The 14,897-nt window shown below is 44.4% G+C and overlaps 1 protein-coding gene across 1 annotated transcript in view; it reads right to left on the bottom strand.

Moving 5' to 3' along the window:
• LOC147124041 (N(4)-(Beta-N-acetylglucosaminyl)-L-asparaginase-like) overlaps positions 1 to 14,897 on the bottom strand; it is a 43,304-nt gene that overhangs the window by 2,849 nt on the left and 25,558 nt on the right. Inside the window, exon 8 of the mRNA XM_085978461.1 lies at positions 13,442 to 13,575. Within this exon, the coding sequence (XP_085834587.1) occupies positions 13,442 to 13,575 (134 nt within the window). The remainder of the gene's footprint in view (positions 1 to 13,441; positions 13,576 to 14,897) is intronic.

Raw genomic sequence — 14,897 nt, forward strand, 5'->3', positions numbered from 1 at the left:
ATGTACCAGCTGGAGAGTTTTACCTCCCCCCCCCGCCTTGAACCATTTTCAAGAGTGTTTTTGTCTTCCTTTTGATGAGTAACTGTATATTATTGAGTTCCGACTCTAACGTGCACGAGGCAATAATGAGCTTTCACAAACTCGCTTCAACAGTAACATTGCCTGAAATTCAAAAGTAGCAGAATGTGTATCGAGATGAAAAGCTGCCGTCCCTTAATAATCAATAATACTGATATTACTGATTATAATGCAACTTACATGACTAACAATGTGAAAACATTATAAAGCTTACTGATCAGTTAGGGGGTTGGAGTATAAAAGCAGGGAAGTCCTGCTGCAACTGTACAGGGTATTGTGTAGAAGTGCATTAGCGTAAAAATATATATTCACATATACTCTCTTATATTAAAATGGAGTCTGCAACTTTCAGAAGGTCAAAATGGCTTCACACAGGGAAACAGGCAGGTCCATATTAGGAAGCGGTGGAAGGAAGATGATATGACTGTCTTCAGCTTGCAGGCTAGGCAGTTCCACAAACAAGATAAGCATGGTAGAACAAAAGCATGATTACTGAAGGACATTTACTGTAAACATTGTATGAATGTCCAGAACCAAAATGAGAGACAAACTGTCTCCATTGTATAAGATTAGTTAGCTTTATCTAAAGGTATTCCTGCATCATGACTATTGATTATCTGTTGGCTAACCTTATCTTAAGACACTGAGGTTCCGCTGACCCTTTAGTCATCTTCTTGTTGACCTTAAGCATTCCTTACTCATTCCTTTCTTAATGTTTTACTTTATTATTAATTGTCTCAATACCATGTCATATGATAAAGTGTTTTGATCTTTGTGTATAAAAAGAGGTGCTGTTGTCCATGTATTCGGAGAAGTCACGATAGCCATTGCCTACGTGAAGCTCCCCTTGCTAGCAAGCAGTTAAATAAAGTCTGCCTTTGACGATCACTTTGTTTCACAGAGTCTTATTGAACAGTCGAAACTTCGACAATTGGTGAGACCACACCTTGAGTACTGCGTACAGTTTTGGTCTCCTTAGTTAAGAAAGGATATACTTGCATTGGAGGCAGTTCAGAGACGATTTGCTCTGTTAATTCCAGAGATGAGAAGGTTGTCCTATGAAGAAAGGCTGAGCAGGTTGGGCCTACACTCATTGGAATTTAGAAGAATGAGAGGCTCGACAAGGTAGATGCAGAGAGGATGTTTCCCCTCATGGGGAAATCTAGAACTCGAGGGCACAGTCTCAGAATAAAGGGTCGTCCTTTTAGAACTGAGATGAGGAGGAATTTCTTCTCTCGGAGGGTCGTAAATCTGTGGAATTCTCTGCTGTGGAGGCTGAGTCATTAAATACATTTAAGGTGGAGATAGACAGATTTTTGCAAGATAAGGGAGTGAAGAGTTATGGGGAGCGGGCAGAGAAGTGGCTTTGAGCCCAAGATCAGCCATGATCTTATTGAATGGCGGATCAGGTTCGAGGGGCCAAGTGGCCTATTCCTGCTCCTATTTCTTATGCCTATTGACATAAGAACATAAACATATGTTCAGTGTACTTTGTTGAACTGCTTTGACAATTTCTAAGTTTTAGCCTCCATCCTTTACATAATTCACCTTTTATTTGTACCAGATAATCACTGTTCAATGTTCAAGTTTAATTTTCCCGAAGAGCCCTTTTGTCTCCCCACCCTTGGCAATCATCACTTATTAAGAAACTTCATTGCTAAGAAGATATAAAGAACTGCGTAAAGCAGCTGCTTCAGATGGTTCCCCCCCACCCCCCCCAGAGCGACCGCTGCCAATGACCAGAAGCTGCGCAAAACCGTTCTACGCATAAATCTGTGGCGGTTTAAGTATTAATGTATCATAATATCGCGTAAATCTGTGGAGCTCTGGGTTAGTTTCATAATAATGTATAACAATATCGTGGGTTGGTTTAATATTAATGTATAATCATCCTGCAGGGTGGGGGGAGGGTTGCGGAGATTTATTTGTTTGGCGCGCCAAGGGAAGGGAGAGGAAAATCAATAAACATGGACGTTTGCTGAGTTTTGCTGGCGCAGATTTTCCTTTCCCCGATGCGGCCGTGTTCGGCAGCAGCGATCTCTTTTCCCCACCCCCTCCCCTCCCCTCCTTTCTCTCTGGAAGTGTTTTCTTTGTGATGGTGACAATATTTTCTTTTCAGTTAGCAAACAACCGAAAAAATACACTGAAGCCACACGTGCGCAACCAATTCATTTTGTTGGCAGCAGTCGCGGCCTCTTTTTTCCCTGCAGTGCCTATTAAACAGTGTGGTATGGTCAACAGCGATAACCTGATCTTAGACCGGCTGTTGCTGCCTGTCCTCAAACAGGGCCCCTGTTCCAGCCACTATCTGGAGGTACCACCAACGCTGCCTCCGCAAGATCCTGCAAAGCCATTGGCAGGATAGGCGCACCAACGTGTGTTCTCGCTCAGGCCAACATCCCCAGCATCAAAGCTTTGACCACGCTCGATCAGCTCCAATGGATGGGTCACATGGTCCGCATGCCCGATACGAGACTTCCAAAACAAGCGCTCTACTCGGAGCTCCGACACGGCAAGAGAGCCCCAGGTGGGCAGAGGAAACGTTTCAAGGACACCCTCAAAGCCTCCTTAAAAAAGTGTAACATCCCCACCGACACCTGGGAATCCCTGGCCCAAGACCGTACAAAGTGGAGGAGAAGCATCCGGGAAGGCGCCGAACACCTCGAGTCTCTTCGCCAGGAGCAAGCGGAAGCCAAGCGCAGGCAGCGCAAGGAGCGCACGTCAACCCAAGCACCCCACCCACCCGCCCCTTCAACCACCGTCTGCCCCACCTGTGACAGAGACTGTAGGTCCCGCATTGGACTCATCAGTCACCTGAGAACTCATTTTTAGTGTGGAAGCAAGTCATCCTCGGTTCCGAGGGACTGCCTAAGAAGAAGAGATCCCGTAATGCCCGCTGGAAACAGCGCACGTGCAAATATTGGGTGAGAATATGACTAGGTTCCGTTGGACAAAGTACTGGCGAACTTTCTACGCACGCACGTTCTGGAAGACGTGCCGAGGTTCACTCTACACAAAAACACTTAACCTCGAAGTTGCAACTTTCTTCAGTTCTTAAAAGTTAAGTGCTGGAAGAAGGTGGAAGCTCTCCCCAGCCCCTATAAATTTAAAGAAATGATTCTAATGAAAGGCTGAACCGAGTAAAACTTCTATAGCACCATAGAATAGTCAGGTGACATTATTGCTGCTTTTGCGACGGAGTTACTTTCTTTTTTAAAACAACTCAATGTTAAAAGAATCAGATAAATGGAGTGTTTTTCTCTTAACCCATTAAACAAGCTAGCTAATAAAAACAGTAGGAAAAATGTCTCAGAAGGATATTTAATCCAACTTGATAGAAAATGTTTCTGTTTTTAAAAAAAACAAGTGCTGAATATCAGGCAGCCAAAAGTACCATTCTCTGGCAACAACTCTATTAACCTGACTCCAGCATCTGCTTCATTCTGTCACGCTGACAGAAAAAGATACTAAAATATATTGGATTTGATATTCGGATCCCAAATACTCTATCCTACGGTGGTGCTGCAGGGCATTCATGAACAACACCTGTATGTTTATAACAGATTCCAAAGGAGGAGATTGCAGGGGCTCTGACACAAATTTTCAGAACCTCTCTGGCCACAGGGGATGTACCAGAGGACTGGAGAACAGCTAACGTAGTACCATTATACAAGAAGGGTAGCAGGGATAAACCAGGGAATTACAGGCCAGTGAGCCTAACATCTGTGGTAGGGAAATTATTGGAAAAAATTCTGAGGGACAAAATTAGTCTCCACTTGGAGAGGCAAGGATTAATCGGGGATAGTCAGCATGGCTTTGTCAAGGGTAAATCATGTCTGACAAATCTGATTGAATTTTTCGAGGGGGTGACTCGGGAGGTGGATGAGGGAAATGCTGTGGATGTGGTTTACATGGACTTCAGTAAAGCTTTTGACAAAGTCCCGCATAGGAGACTGGTCAAGAAGGTAAGAGCCCATGGGATCCAGGGTGCCTTGGCGCGTTGGATCCTAAACTGGCTGAGTGGCAGGAGGCAGAGGGTGATGGTCGAAGGTTGCTTTTGTGACTGGAAGCCTGTGTCCAGTGGGGTACCTCAGGGATCGGTGCTGGGTCCCTTGTTGTTTGTGATCTACATAAATGATTTGGATGAGAATGTAAAAGGGATGATCAGTAAGTTTGCAGATGACACGAAAATTGGTGGGGTGGTAAATTGCAAGGAGGAAAGCCTCAGGCTACAGGACGATATAGACGGGTTGGTCAGATGGGCGGAAAAGTGGCAAATGGAATTTAACCCTGAAAAGTGCGAGGTGATGCATTTTGGACGGACAAATAAGGCAAGGGAATACACAATGAGTGGTAGGACCCTAGGAAGTACAGAGGGTCAGAGGGACCTCGGTGTACATGTACATAGATCTCTGAAGGCAGCGGAACAAGTAGATAAGGTGGTTAAAAAGGCATATGGGATACTTGCCTTCATTAGCCGAGGCATAGAATATAAGAGCAGGGAGGTTATGATGGAGCTGTACAAAACGCTGGTGAGGCCACAGCTGGAGTACTGTGTGCAGTTCTGGTCGCCTCACTATAGGAAGGATGTGATTGCTTTGGAGAGGGTGCAGAGAAGATTCACCAGGATGTTACCTGGGATGGAGCGCCTCAGCTATGAAGAAAGACTAAACAGGCTGGGGTTGTTTTCCTTGGAGCAAAGAAGGCTGAGGGGGGACCTGATTGAGGTGTACAAAATGATGAGGGGCATAGATAGGGTAGACAAAGAGGAACTTTTCCCCTTAGTAGGGGGGTCAATAACAAGGGGGCATAGATTCAGGGTAAGGGGCAGGAGATTTAGAGGGGATTTGAGGAGGAACTTTTTCACCCAGAGGGTGGGTGGAATGTGGAACTCAATGCCTAAAAGGGTGGTAGAGGCAGGAACCCTCACAACATTCAAGAAGCATTTGGATGAGCACTTGAAATGCCATTGCATACAAGGCTATGGACCAAATGCTGGAAAATGGGATTAGGCTGGACAGGGATTGATGGTCGGCGCAGACACGATGGGCCGAAGGGCCTCTTTCTGTGCTGTAAAACTCTATGACTATGACTCTATGACTCGTCTATTTACCAGCAGGTAGTGGATAGCGAGAGACATAACACATCAAGCCATCTGATTACAAATTCAAACTGTTTCTTTTCCAGCAGGTTTTCTTACCAGGTAGAATCATAGCACGGAAGAAGGTCATTCGGCCCGTCGAGCCCGTGCCAGCTCTCTGCAAGAGCACTTCAGCTAGTCCCACTCCCCCGACCTTTCCCCTTAGCTCTACAAATTTCTTTCCTTCAGATACTTATCCAACTCCCGTTTGAACGCTGTGATTGAGTCTGCCTCCACCACCCTTTCAGGCAGTGCATTCCAGATCCTAACCACTCGCTGCGTAAAAAAGCTTTTCCTCATGTCGCCTTTGGTTCTTCTGCCAATCACCTTAAATCTGTGTCCTCTGGTCCTCGACCCTTTCGCTAATGGGAGCAGTTTCTCTCTATCTACTCTGTCCAGACCCCTCATGATTTTGAATACCTCTATCAATTCTCCTCTCAATCTTCTCTGCTCCAAGGAGAACAACCCCAGCTTCTCCAGTCTATCCACGTAACTGAAGTCCTTCATTCCTGGAATCATTCTCGTAAATCTTTACTGCACCCTCTCTAAGGCCTTCACATCCTTCCTGAAGTGTGGTGCCCAGAATTGGACACAGTACTCCAGTTGGGGCCGAACCAGTGTTTTATACAGGTTCATCATAATTTCCACACTTTTGTACTCTATACCTCTATTTATGAAGCCCAGGATCCCATAAGCCTTTTTAACTGCTTTCTCAACCTGCCCTGCCACCTTCAACAATTTGTGCACACATACCCCCAGGTCTCTCTTTGTGCACCCACTTCAGGATTGTACTATTTAGTTTATATTTCCTCTCCTCGTTCTTTCTACCAAAATGTATCACTTCACACTTTTCTGTGTTAAATTTCATCAGCCACGTGTCCGCCCATTTCATCAGCCTGTCTGTCTTCCTGAAGTCTATCACTCTCCTCCTCTCTTGTGTTTCAATCTTATATGAATGTGTTTTGTAAAAGAACTACAGCAGGTTTTCAGTTCTTTGTTGAAAAAAATACTGCGCTTCTCCAGAGGTGAAACTTTAATATTCCTTTATGGAGAGCTACACGTGCGGAATTATGCAGAGTACTGCACTGTTGGAGGTGCCGTCTTTCGGATGAGTTGTTAAACCGAGGCCCCATCTGCTCTCTCAGGTGGACGTAAAAGATCCCATGGCACTATTTCGAAGAAGAGCAGGGGAGTTATCCCCGGTGTCCTGGCCAATATTTATCTTTCAACCAACATAACAAAAACAGATTATCTGGCCATTATTCACATTGCTGTTCATGGGAGCTTGCTGTGCAAATTGGCTGCCCCGTTTCCCACATTACAACAGTGACTCCACTTCAAAAGTACTTCATTGGCTGTAAAGTGCTTTCAGATGGCCGGTGGTCGTGAAAGGCGCTATATAAATGCAAGACTTTCTTTCTTTTTCCGTCCTCAGATCAGAATCACATTTCAGATTACATTAATAAACTTGCAGAATGGGCAAATAATTGGCAAATTAAGTTCAACACAGACAAATGTGAGGTATTACATTTCGGTTGGAAGAATAGGGAGGTCACTTATCACTTGGAGGGTGTGAGTCTAGGTGGGGTAGAGGAACAAAGGGATCTCGGAGTACAAATACACAAATCACTAAAAGTTGCGCCACAGGTTAGCAAGGCCATAAAAATGCAAACCAAGCACTAGGGTTTATTTCTGGAGGGATAGAATTGAAAAGTAGGGAAGTTATGCTAAACCTGTATCGAACCTTGGTTAGATCACACTTGGAGTACTGTGTACAGTTCTGGTCGCCATATTATAAAAGGATATAGAGGCACTGGAGAGGGTGAAGAGAAGATTTACAAGGATGATACCAGAAATGCGAGGGTATACATATTGGGAAAGGATGAACAGGCTGGGTCTATTTTCTAATGAAAAAAGAAGGCTGAAGGGTGACCTAATAGAGGTCTATAAAATTATGAAAGGTTTTGACAGAGTGAATACAGAGAGAGTGTTTCCACTTGTGAGCAGGAGCATAGCTAGAGGCCATCAATATAAGATAGTCACCAAGAAATCAAATAGGGAATTCAGAAGAAACTTCTCTACCCAAAGAGTGGTGAGAATGTGGAACTCGCCTACCACAGGGAGTGGTTGAGGCGAATAGTATTTAAGGGGAAGCTGGACAAACATATGAGGGAGAAGGGAATAGAGGGTTACGCTGATAGATTTAGATGAGGAAAGACGGGAGGAGGCTCGAGTGGAGCATAAACACCGGCATGGACTGGTTGGGCCGAATGGCCTGTTTCTGTGCCGCATATCCTATGTATTACCGGTGGGATTATCCACTTTAGTGAAGTAAATAGAAATATAGTAGAGTGCACTGTATTTTGGTCAGCTGAAACAATTCCCCAACTGGGGAATGGCTACACACCCAAGTAGTTCAAACAATCTTAAATAGAAACCTTGATGTTCCAAATGAAACACAGCTTTGCAAGTTTTAGTGCAAATCCTAACAAAGCTGTTACTTGCAAAGAATTAGTACTGAACCTTGTAGCTATAGGTTCTGTACCGCTCTTTAAATTCAATGCAGCACCTGCTTTGCCCATCCATGGCTTGGCTCAGTGGTAGCACTCTCGCCTCCAACTCATAAGGTTATGGGTTCAAGGCCAGCTCCAGAGCACATAAACTAGGCTGACACTTCGGTGCAGTACAAAGGGAGTGCTGCACTGTCGGAAGTGTTCTTTCAGATGAGACGTTAAAACTTAGGCCCCATCTGCCCCCTCAGGAGAACGTGCAAGATCCCAAGGCACTATTCAAAGAGCAAGGAGTTCCCTTGGTGTCCAGGCTAATATTTATCCTTCAACCAACATCACTGAAACAGATTAGAGGAAAAGAAAACGCATTTATATAGTGCCTTTCATGATGTCCTAAAGCACTTCACAGCCAATGAAGTGCAGTCAGTACTTCTGCCCTGTAAGGAATCTGGTCATTTATCTCAGTGTTGTTTGAGAGAACTTGCAGTTTGCAAATTGGCTGCCATGTTTCCTACATCACAATAGCGATTATACATAAACAAATACTTCATTGGCAGCGAAGCACTTTGGAATGTCCAGAGGTCGTGTAAGGCACTACATCATTGAAAGTTCTCTTTCTTTAGCCAATGTGAACTATAAGAACATAAGAAGTAGGAGCAGGAGTAGGCTATACGGCCCCTCGGGCCTGCTCCGCCATTCAATAGGATCATGGCTGATCCGAACCTAGACTCACGTCCACTTCCCTGCCCGCTCCCCGTAACCCCTAATTCCCTTATCAGCTAGGATCAATGCAATTCACACCAAAGTTCGTTAGAGCAGGCTGGTTTCGCAATTCTCAACTGCCAACAGTGAATCACTAGAGGCTGCTGCTACTTTTCACAAATAACGATCTCCATAGGTCCGCAGTGCAGCCATTTAATTAATCAAACACCATAAAGACCCAGATAACAAGGGTCAAATCTTGCCTTGCGGATTCTTTCAAAGTTGCTAAATGCGTTTCAAAGTCCAGATTTATACAACTTTCTCCCCCCACACCCACCAAAAAACAAGTCACATTGCTTCAAAATAATTTAGATTTTAAAATATTTTGGAATAGTCATCTAATTTAATGGCTCTCTGCATCTTGTCTCCAATGTTTTTAAAATGCATCATTTAAATCTTGTAACCACTTTTTTCAAACCATCCAAATTCGGTCCCCTTTTAGCTTTAACCTTTATACATAGGTGCATAGGATATAAGGCACAGAAACAGGCCATTCGGCCCAAACAGTCCATGCCGACGTTTATGCTCCACTCGAGCCTCCTCTCATCTTTCCTGATCTAATTCTGTCAGCTTAACCCCTCTATTCCCTTCTCCCTCAGATGCTTATCTAGCCTCCCTTTAATTACATCTATACTATTTGCCTCAACCACACCCTGTGGTAGCGACTTCCACATTCTCACCACTCTTTGGGTAAATAAGTTTCTTCTGAATTCCCTATTAGATTTCTTGGTGACTATCTTATATTGATGGCCTCTAATTATGCCCTTCCCCACAAGTGGAAACAGTCTCTCTGTATCCACTCTATCAAAACCTTTCATGATTTTAAAGACCTCAATTAGCTCACCCCTCAGCCTTCTTTTTTCAAGCGAAAACAGACCCAGCCTGTTCATCCTTTCCTGATAGGTATACCCTCGCATTCCTGGTATCATCCTTGTAAATCTTCTCTGCACCCTCTCCAGTGCCTCTATATCCTTTTTATAATATGGCAACCAGAATTGTACGCAGTACTCCAAGTGCGGTCTAACCAAGGTTAGAGACAGGTTTAGCATAACTTCACTACTTTTCAATTCTATCCCTCTAAAAATAAACACTAGTACCTGGTTTGCTTGTTTTATGAGCTTGTTAACCTGTGTCGCTGCTTTTAGCGATTTGTGCATTTGTACTCCGAGATCCCTTTGTTCCACTAACCCACCTCGACTCGTACCCTCCAAGTAATAAGTGACCTCCCTATTCTTCCTATCAAAATGTAATACTTCACATTTATCTGTGTTGAATTTAATTTGCTAATTATATGCCCATTCTGCAAGTTTATTAATATCTTCCTGTAATTTGTTGCACTCCTCCTCAGTATTAACTCCCCCCCACCAATTTGGTGTCATCCGCAAATTTAGAAATTGTGTTTTGATTCCGAAGTCTAAATCGTTAATTTAAATTGTGAACAGCAGTAGTCCCAGCACTGATCCTTGTGGAACACCTTCTGCCACTGAATAGCTACCCTTTACCCCATCTCTCTGCTTTCTGTCTTGAAGCCAGCTAGCTATCCATTCTACTACTTGTCCCCTGACTCCGCATTCCCTGACTTTATGCATTAGTCTATTGTGTGGTATCTTATCGAATGCCTTTTGAAAATCTAGATAAATTACATCTACTACATTACCCTTGTCTATTCTCTCTGTTACCGCTTCAAAAAATTCAATGAGGTTGGTCAAAGAAGACTTTCCCTTTTGAAATCCATGCTGACTATTCATTATCATATTTTTGGATTCGAGATGTTCTTCTATTTTCTCTTTGGACTCGTCTTTCAAAATGCTCATCTACCAACATGATACACAATTGGTCTGGATATAGAATGTCATTGGCCCTCCTTCACCTTCTGGTATATCCACCTTTCCATTTTCTCACCCTAGCAACTAACTGGTTCTTATGAGCCCAACATCCTGGAGCTAGCCACCCTTTCTGGAATGAACAGAGCTCTGTACAGCTTCAGCATGACTTCTGGTATATGAACTCAACTGATTTGCCAATATATCCCAGCATCCTGTTCATTTTGTTTTCCAGCTTCACATTATTTGGATGTGGTGAGCAATCAAGTTTTTTTTAATTCATTCATGGGATGTGGGCATCGCTAGCAAGACCAGCATTTATTGCCCTACACTAGTTGCCCTTGAGAAGGTGGTGGTGAGCCGCCTTCTTGAACCGCTGCAGTCCGTGTGGTTAAGGTACTCCCACAGTGCTGTTAGGGAGGGAGTTCCAGGATTTTGACCCAGCAACGACGAAGGATCGGCGATATACTTCCAAGTCAGGATGGTGTGTAACTTGATGGGGAACTTGGAGGTGGTGGTGTTCCCATGCGTCTGCTGCCCTTGTCCTTCTAGGAGATAGAGGTCGCGGGTTTGGGAGGTGCTGCCGAAGGAGCCTGGGCGAGTTGCTGCAGTGCATCTTGTAGATGGTGCACACTGCAGCCACGGTACGCCACTGGTGGAGGGAGTGAATGTTTAAGGTGGTGGATGGGGTGCCAATCAAGCGGGCTACTTTGTCTTGGATGGTGTCAAGTTTCTTGTGTGTTGTTGGAGCTGCACTCATCCAGGCAAGTGGAGAGTATCCCATCACACTCCTGACTTGTGCCTTGCAGAAGTGGAAAGGCTTTGGGCAGACAGGAGGTGAAGCAGTCACTGCAGAATACCCAGCCTCTGACCTGCTCTTGTTGCCACAGTATTTATGTGGTTGGTCCAGTTATGATTCTGGTCAATGGTGACCCCCAGGATGTTGATAGTGGGGGATTTGGCGATGGTAATGCCATTGAATGTTAAGGGGCGGTGGTTAGATGCTAGTTTGTTGGAGATAGTCATTGCCTGGCACTTGTGTGATGCAAATGTTACCTGCCACTTATCAGCCCAAGCCTGAACGTCATCCAGGTCTTGTTGCAGGCGGGCATGGACTACTTCATTATCTGAGGAGTTGCGAATGGCACTGAACACTGTGCAGTCATCAGCAAACATCCCCACTTCTGACCTTATGATGGAGGGAAGGTCATTGATGAAGCAGCTGAAGATGGTTGGGCCTAGGACCCTGCCCTGAGGAACTCCTGCAGCGATGTCCAGGGGCTGTGATGATTGACCTCGAACCACCACAACCATCTTCCTTTGTGCTAGGTATGACTCCAGCCAGTGGAGAGTTTTCCCCCCCCGATTCCCATTGACTTCAGTTTTGCTAGGGCTCTTTGATGCCACACTCGGTCAAATGCTGCCTTGATGTCAAGGGCAGTCACTCTCACCTCACCTCTTGAGTTCAGCTCTTTCGTCCATGTTTGGACCAAGGCTGTAATGAGGTCTGGAGCCAAGTGGTCCTGGCAGAACCTAAACTGGGCATCAGTGAGCAGGTTATTGGTGAGTAAGTGCTGCTTGATAGCACTGTCGATGACACCTTCCATCACTTTGCTGATGATTGAGAGTAGACGGATGGGGCAGTAATTGACCGGATTGGATTTGTTCTGCTTTTTGTGGACGGGACATATCTGGGCAGTTTTCCACATTGTCGGATAGATGCCAGTGTTACAGCTATACTGGAACAGCTTGGCTAGAGGTGTGGCTAGTTCTGGAGCACAAGTCTTCAGCACGACAGCCAGGATGTTGTCGGGGCCCATAGCCTTTGCTGCATCCAGTGCGCTCAGCCGTTTCTTGATATCACGTCCAGTGAATCGAATTGGCTGAAGACTGGTTTCTGTGATGGTGGGGACCTCAGGAGGAGGCCGAGATGGATCATCCACTCAGCACTTCTGGCTGAAGATGGTTGTAAACGCTTCAGCTTTGTCTTTTGCACTCACGTGCTGGGCTCCACCATCATTGAGGATGGGGATATTTATGGTGTCTGTCCCTCCCGTTAGTTGTTTAATGGTCCACCAATTTCACGACTGGATGTGGCAGGACTGCAGAGCTTTGATCTGATCCGTTGATTGTGGGATCTACTAGCATTCTCGGGTCACCCAATATCCCCTTTGGTACACGTAGCTCCTATTTTTACTTCCAGTATCTACTAACTTGCATTGTCCACAGTGAATTTAATTGGCCACTGTTCAACCCTATTGAGCCTTCTTTCGAAGATCCTGGCTGCCTCCTCCAAGTCCATCCCAGACCGGTAGGTACCCACTTCATACCCCTTTGGGATATGGGAAGAAAGCAGGGACAGGGTACTGAATTTGGATGATCAGCCATGATCTCATTAAATGGCGGAGCGGGCTCGAGGGGCCGAATGGCCTACTCCTGCTCCTATCTTCTATGTTTCTATGTTTCCCTATTTCGGCCATACGGTTACCCCCATTTCCTTTCTATTAGCCAGTTATCAGTCCACAACTTAACCTTCTTAGTTTATAAAAAGGAATCTTTCACACAGGACTTCATCAAAGGCCTTTTGGAAGTCTTGGTATTATGCCACCTGGTCTCTCCCATCCACTCCCCTAGCAATGTCATCTCCTCAAAAAGTTTATGTTCGTCATCAAGATCAACCCCTCCTCAAGTTTTGTCGGCCACCATTTATTAGTCCTGGGAACATTAAGAAATCATGAATTTGCATTAATACATCATATCTAGGTGTCGCAATGGTTTCACTGGGGCACACAGACCAAACAGCAAGTTTTAACTAGAGCTAGAGTCAGTTAATCAAAGTGTTCCTCTGGACATCATATAAAAGAGGTCTATAAACAGGACAGGTATTTCTATATTTCCCCCTTTTGCTCTAAGAAATACAAACTTGGACCCACATGGCACATTTAGCATTTCAGACCCATGCAGGCGTTCACCATATAAATTTATTTTGTAGATATTCTGCTCGATTATAGTTAAGTGCAAGACAAGTTTACTCAAGGTCGTTTATTTCTTTAGTATGACTTTAGTTTTTCTCGCTAGAAATCAGTTTCACACTTACCCTAATAACAGGTTTTGCTTTAAAGACTTACCATAACCCCCAGTTCTGTTGGCACAGACAAGTGCACCAAAAAACTTTGGGTGATACTTTTGGATTCTCGCAATAGCCTTCTGGCAAGCCGTGGCTGGCTCAATCCCCGATCTCATGTATTCCACAGCTTGGTAGCTAATTGGAGAGGCAAAAACACCAAAGTAAGATAATGGCCACATTGAAAACACACTTGAACAGCAAAAAAAATCATATTTTGCAGAACAAGCTTACCAAGCATATTCTCTGCAGAATAAGCACCATTTATCAGTACTACTAAAGATATTTTTTAATGCTAACCTATTAAAAACCTACTTAAAGAAACAGTTCACTTCTGAATCACTGCAAGAAGTACAGCATACAGAACTGAGAGCTTATACTTAATCAGGAAAAATTGAACAGGCTGGGGCTCTTTTCTCTAGAAAAAAGAGAAGAATGAGAGGTGATTTGATAGAGGTCTTTAAGATAAAACGACCTGATGGAGTAGACGTAGAGAAGATGTTCCCACTTGTGTGCGAGACCAGAACTAGGGGCCATAAATATAAGATAGCCACTAATAAATCTAATAGGCTGGACCAAAACCTCTTCTCGTCTGACACCCACCCATATTCGCCATCCAATAATTTCTGTGAGCAAGTGACCAAGGAGCAGGAACTCTTAAAAGGTAAACCAGAATAAATGGCTAAAGCCTATGGCACAGAACACGAACAGCTCTGGAGAACAAAAAAGGCTGTAGGTTACCAGGGGAAGACAAGCAGTTTATTTTTAAAGTCCCATGAAAGAATGAGTTCGAATAAGAGACTGTGATGATATCAACAGTGAGGATGTAGAGAGAAGGAAGAGATTGAAGGACAGAGTAACTGGGGCTTAGAAGAAACAAAAGCAAGTTCAAAGCAGCACTGATGACTGTAGTAGTTTCCGAGAGAGAGAGAAAGCGAGAAAGCGGAAGCTTGAACTGCTTTCCCAGAATGGATTGTATTTGAATCTCGGACAGACTTTGGCTTTATAGTGAATTACGTCATAGCTGGAATATTACATGGTGGTTCCATGGTTCCATGCTTCCAGCAGGGAGTGGATCTTGGGAAATGATGAGCAGTACACCCACAATTTCCCGAGATGTGTTTCCGGTCAGCGCTGCTCCCCACTGGGAGTGACCAGATTGCAGAATCGCGACTATTATGTGCAGTCTTGGATATGGTGTGGAGATGCTGGTGTTGGACTGGGCTGGACAAATGTAAGAAGTCACACAACACCAGGTTATAGTCCAACAGTTTTATTTGAAATCACAAGCTTTCGGAGCGCTGCTCCTTCGTCAGGTGAAGTGGAGAGACGCATATAGACACAGATTATATAGTCAGAGAATAATGTCAGATGATTACAGGTAATCTTTCTAACTGCCTGTAAAGATTACCTGTAATCATCTGGCATTATTCTCTGACTATATAATCTGTGTCTATAGG

The sequence above is a fragment of the Somniosus microcephalus genome, chromosome 1, assembly GCF_052327205.1.
Source record: "Somniosus microcephalus isolate GS21.2 chromosome 1, FLI_Smic_1.0, whole genome shotgun sequence".
Classification (NCBI taxonomy): Eukaryota; Metazoa; Chordata; class Chondrichthyes; order Squaliformes; family Somniosidae; genus Somniosus; species Somniosus microcephalus.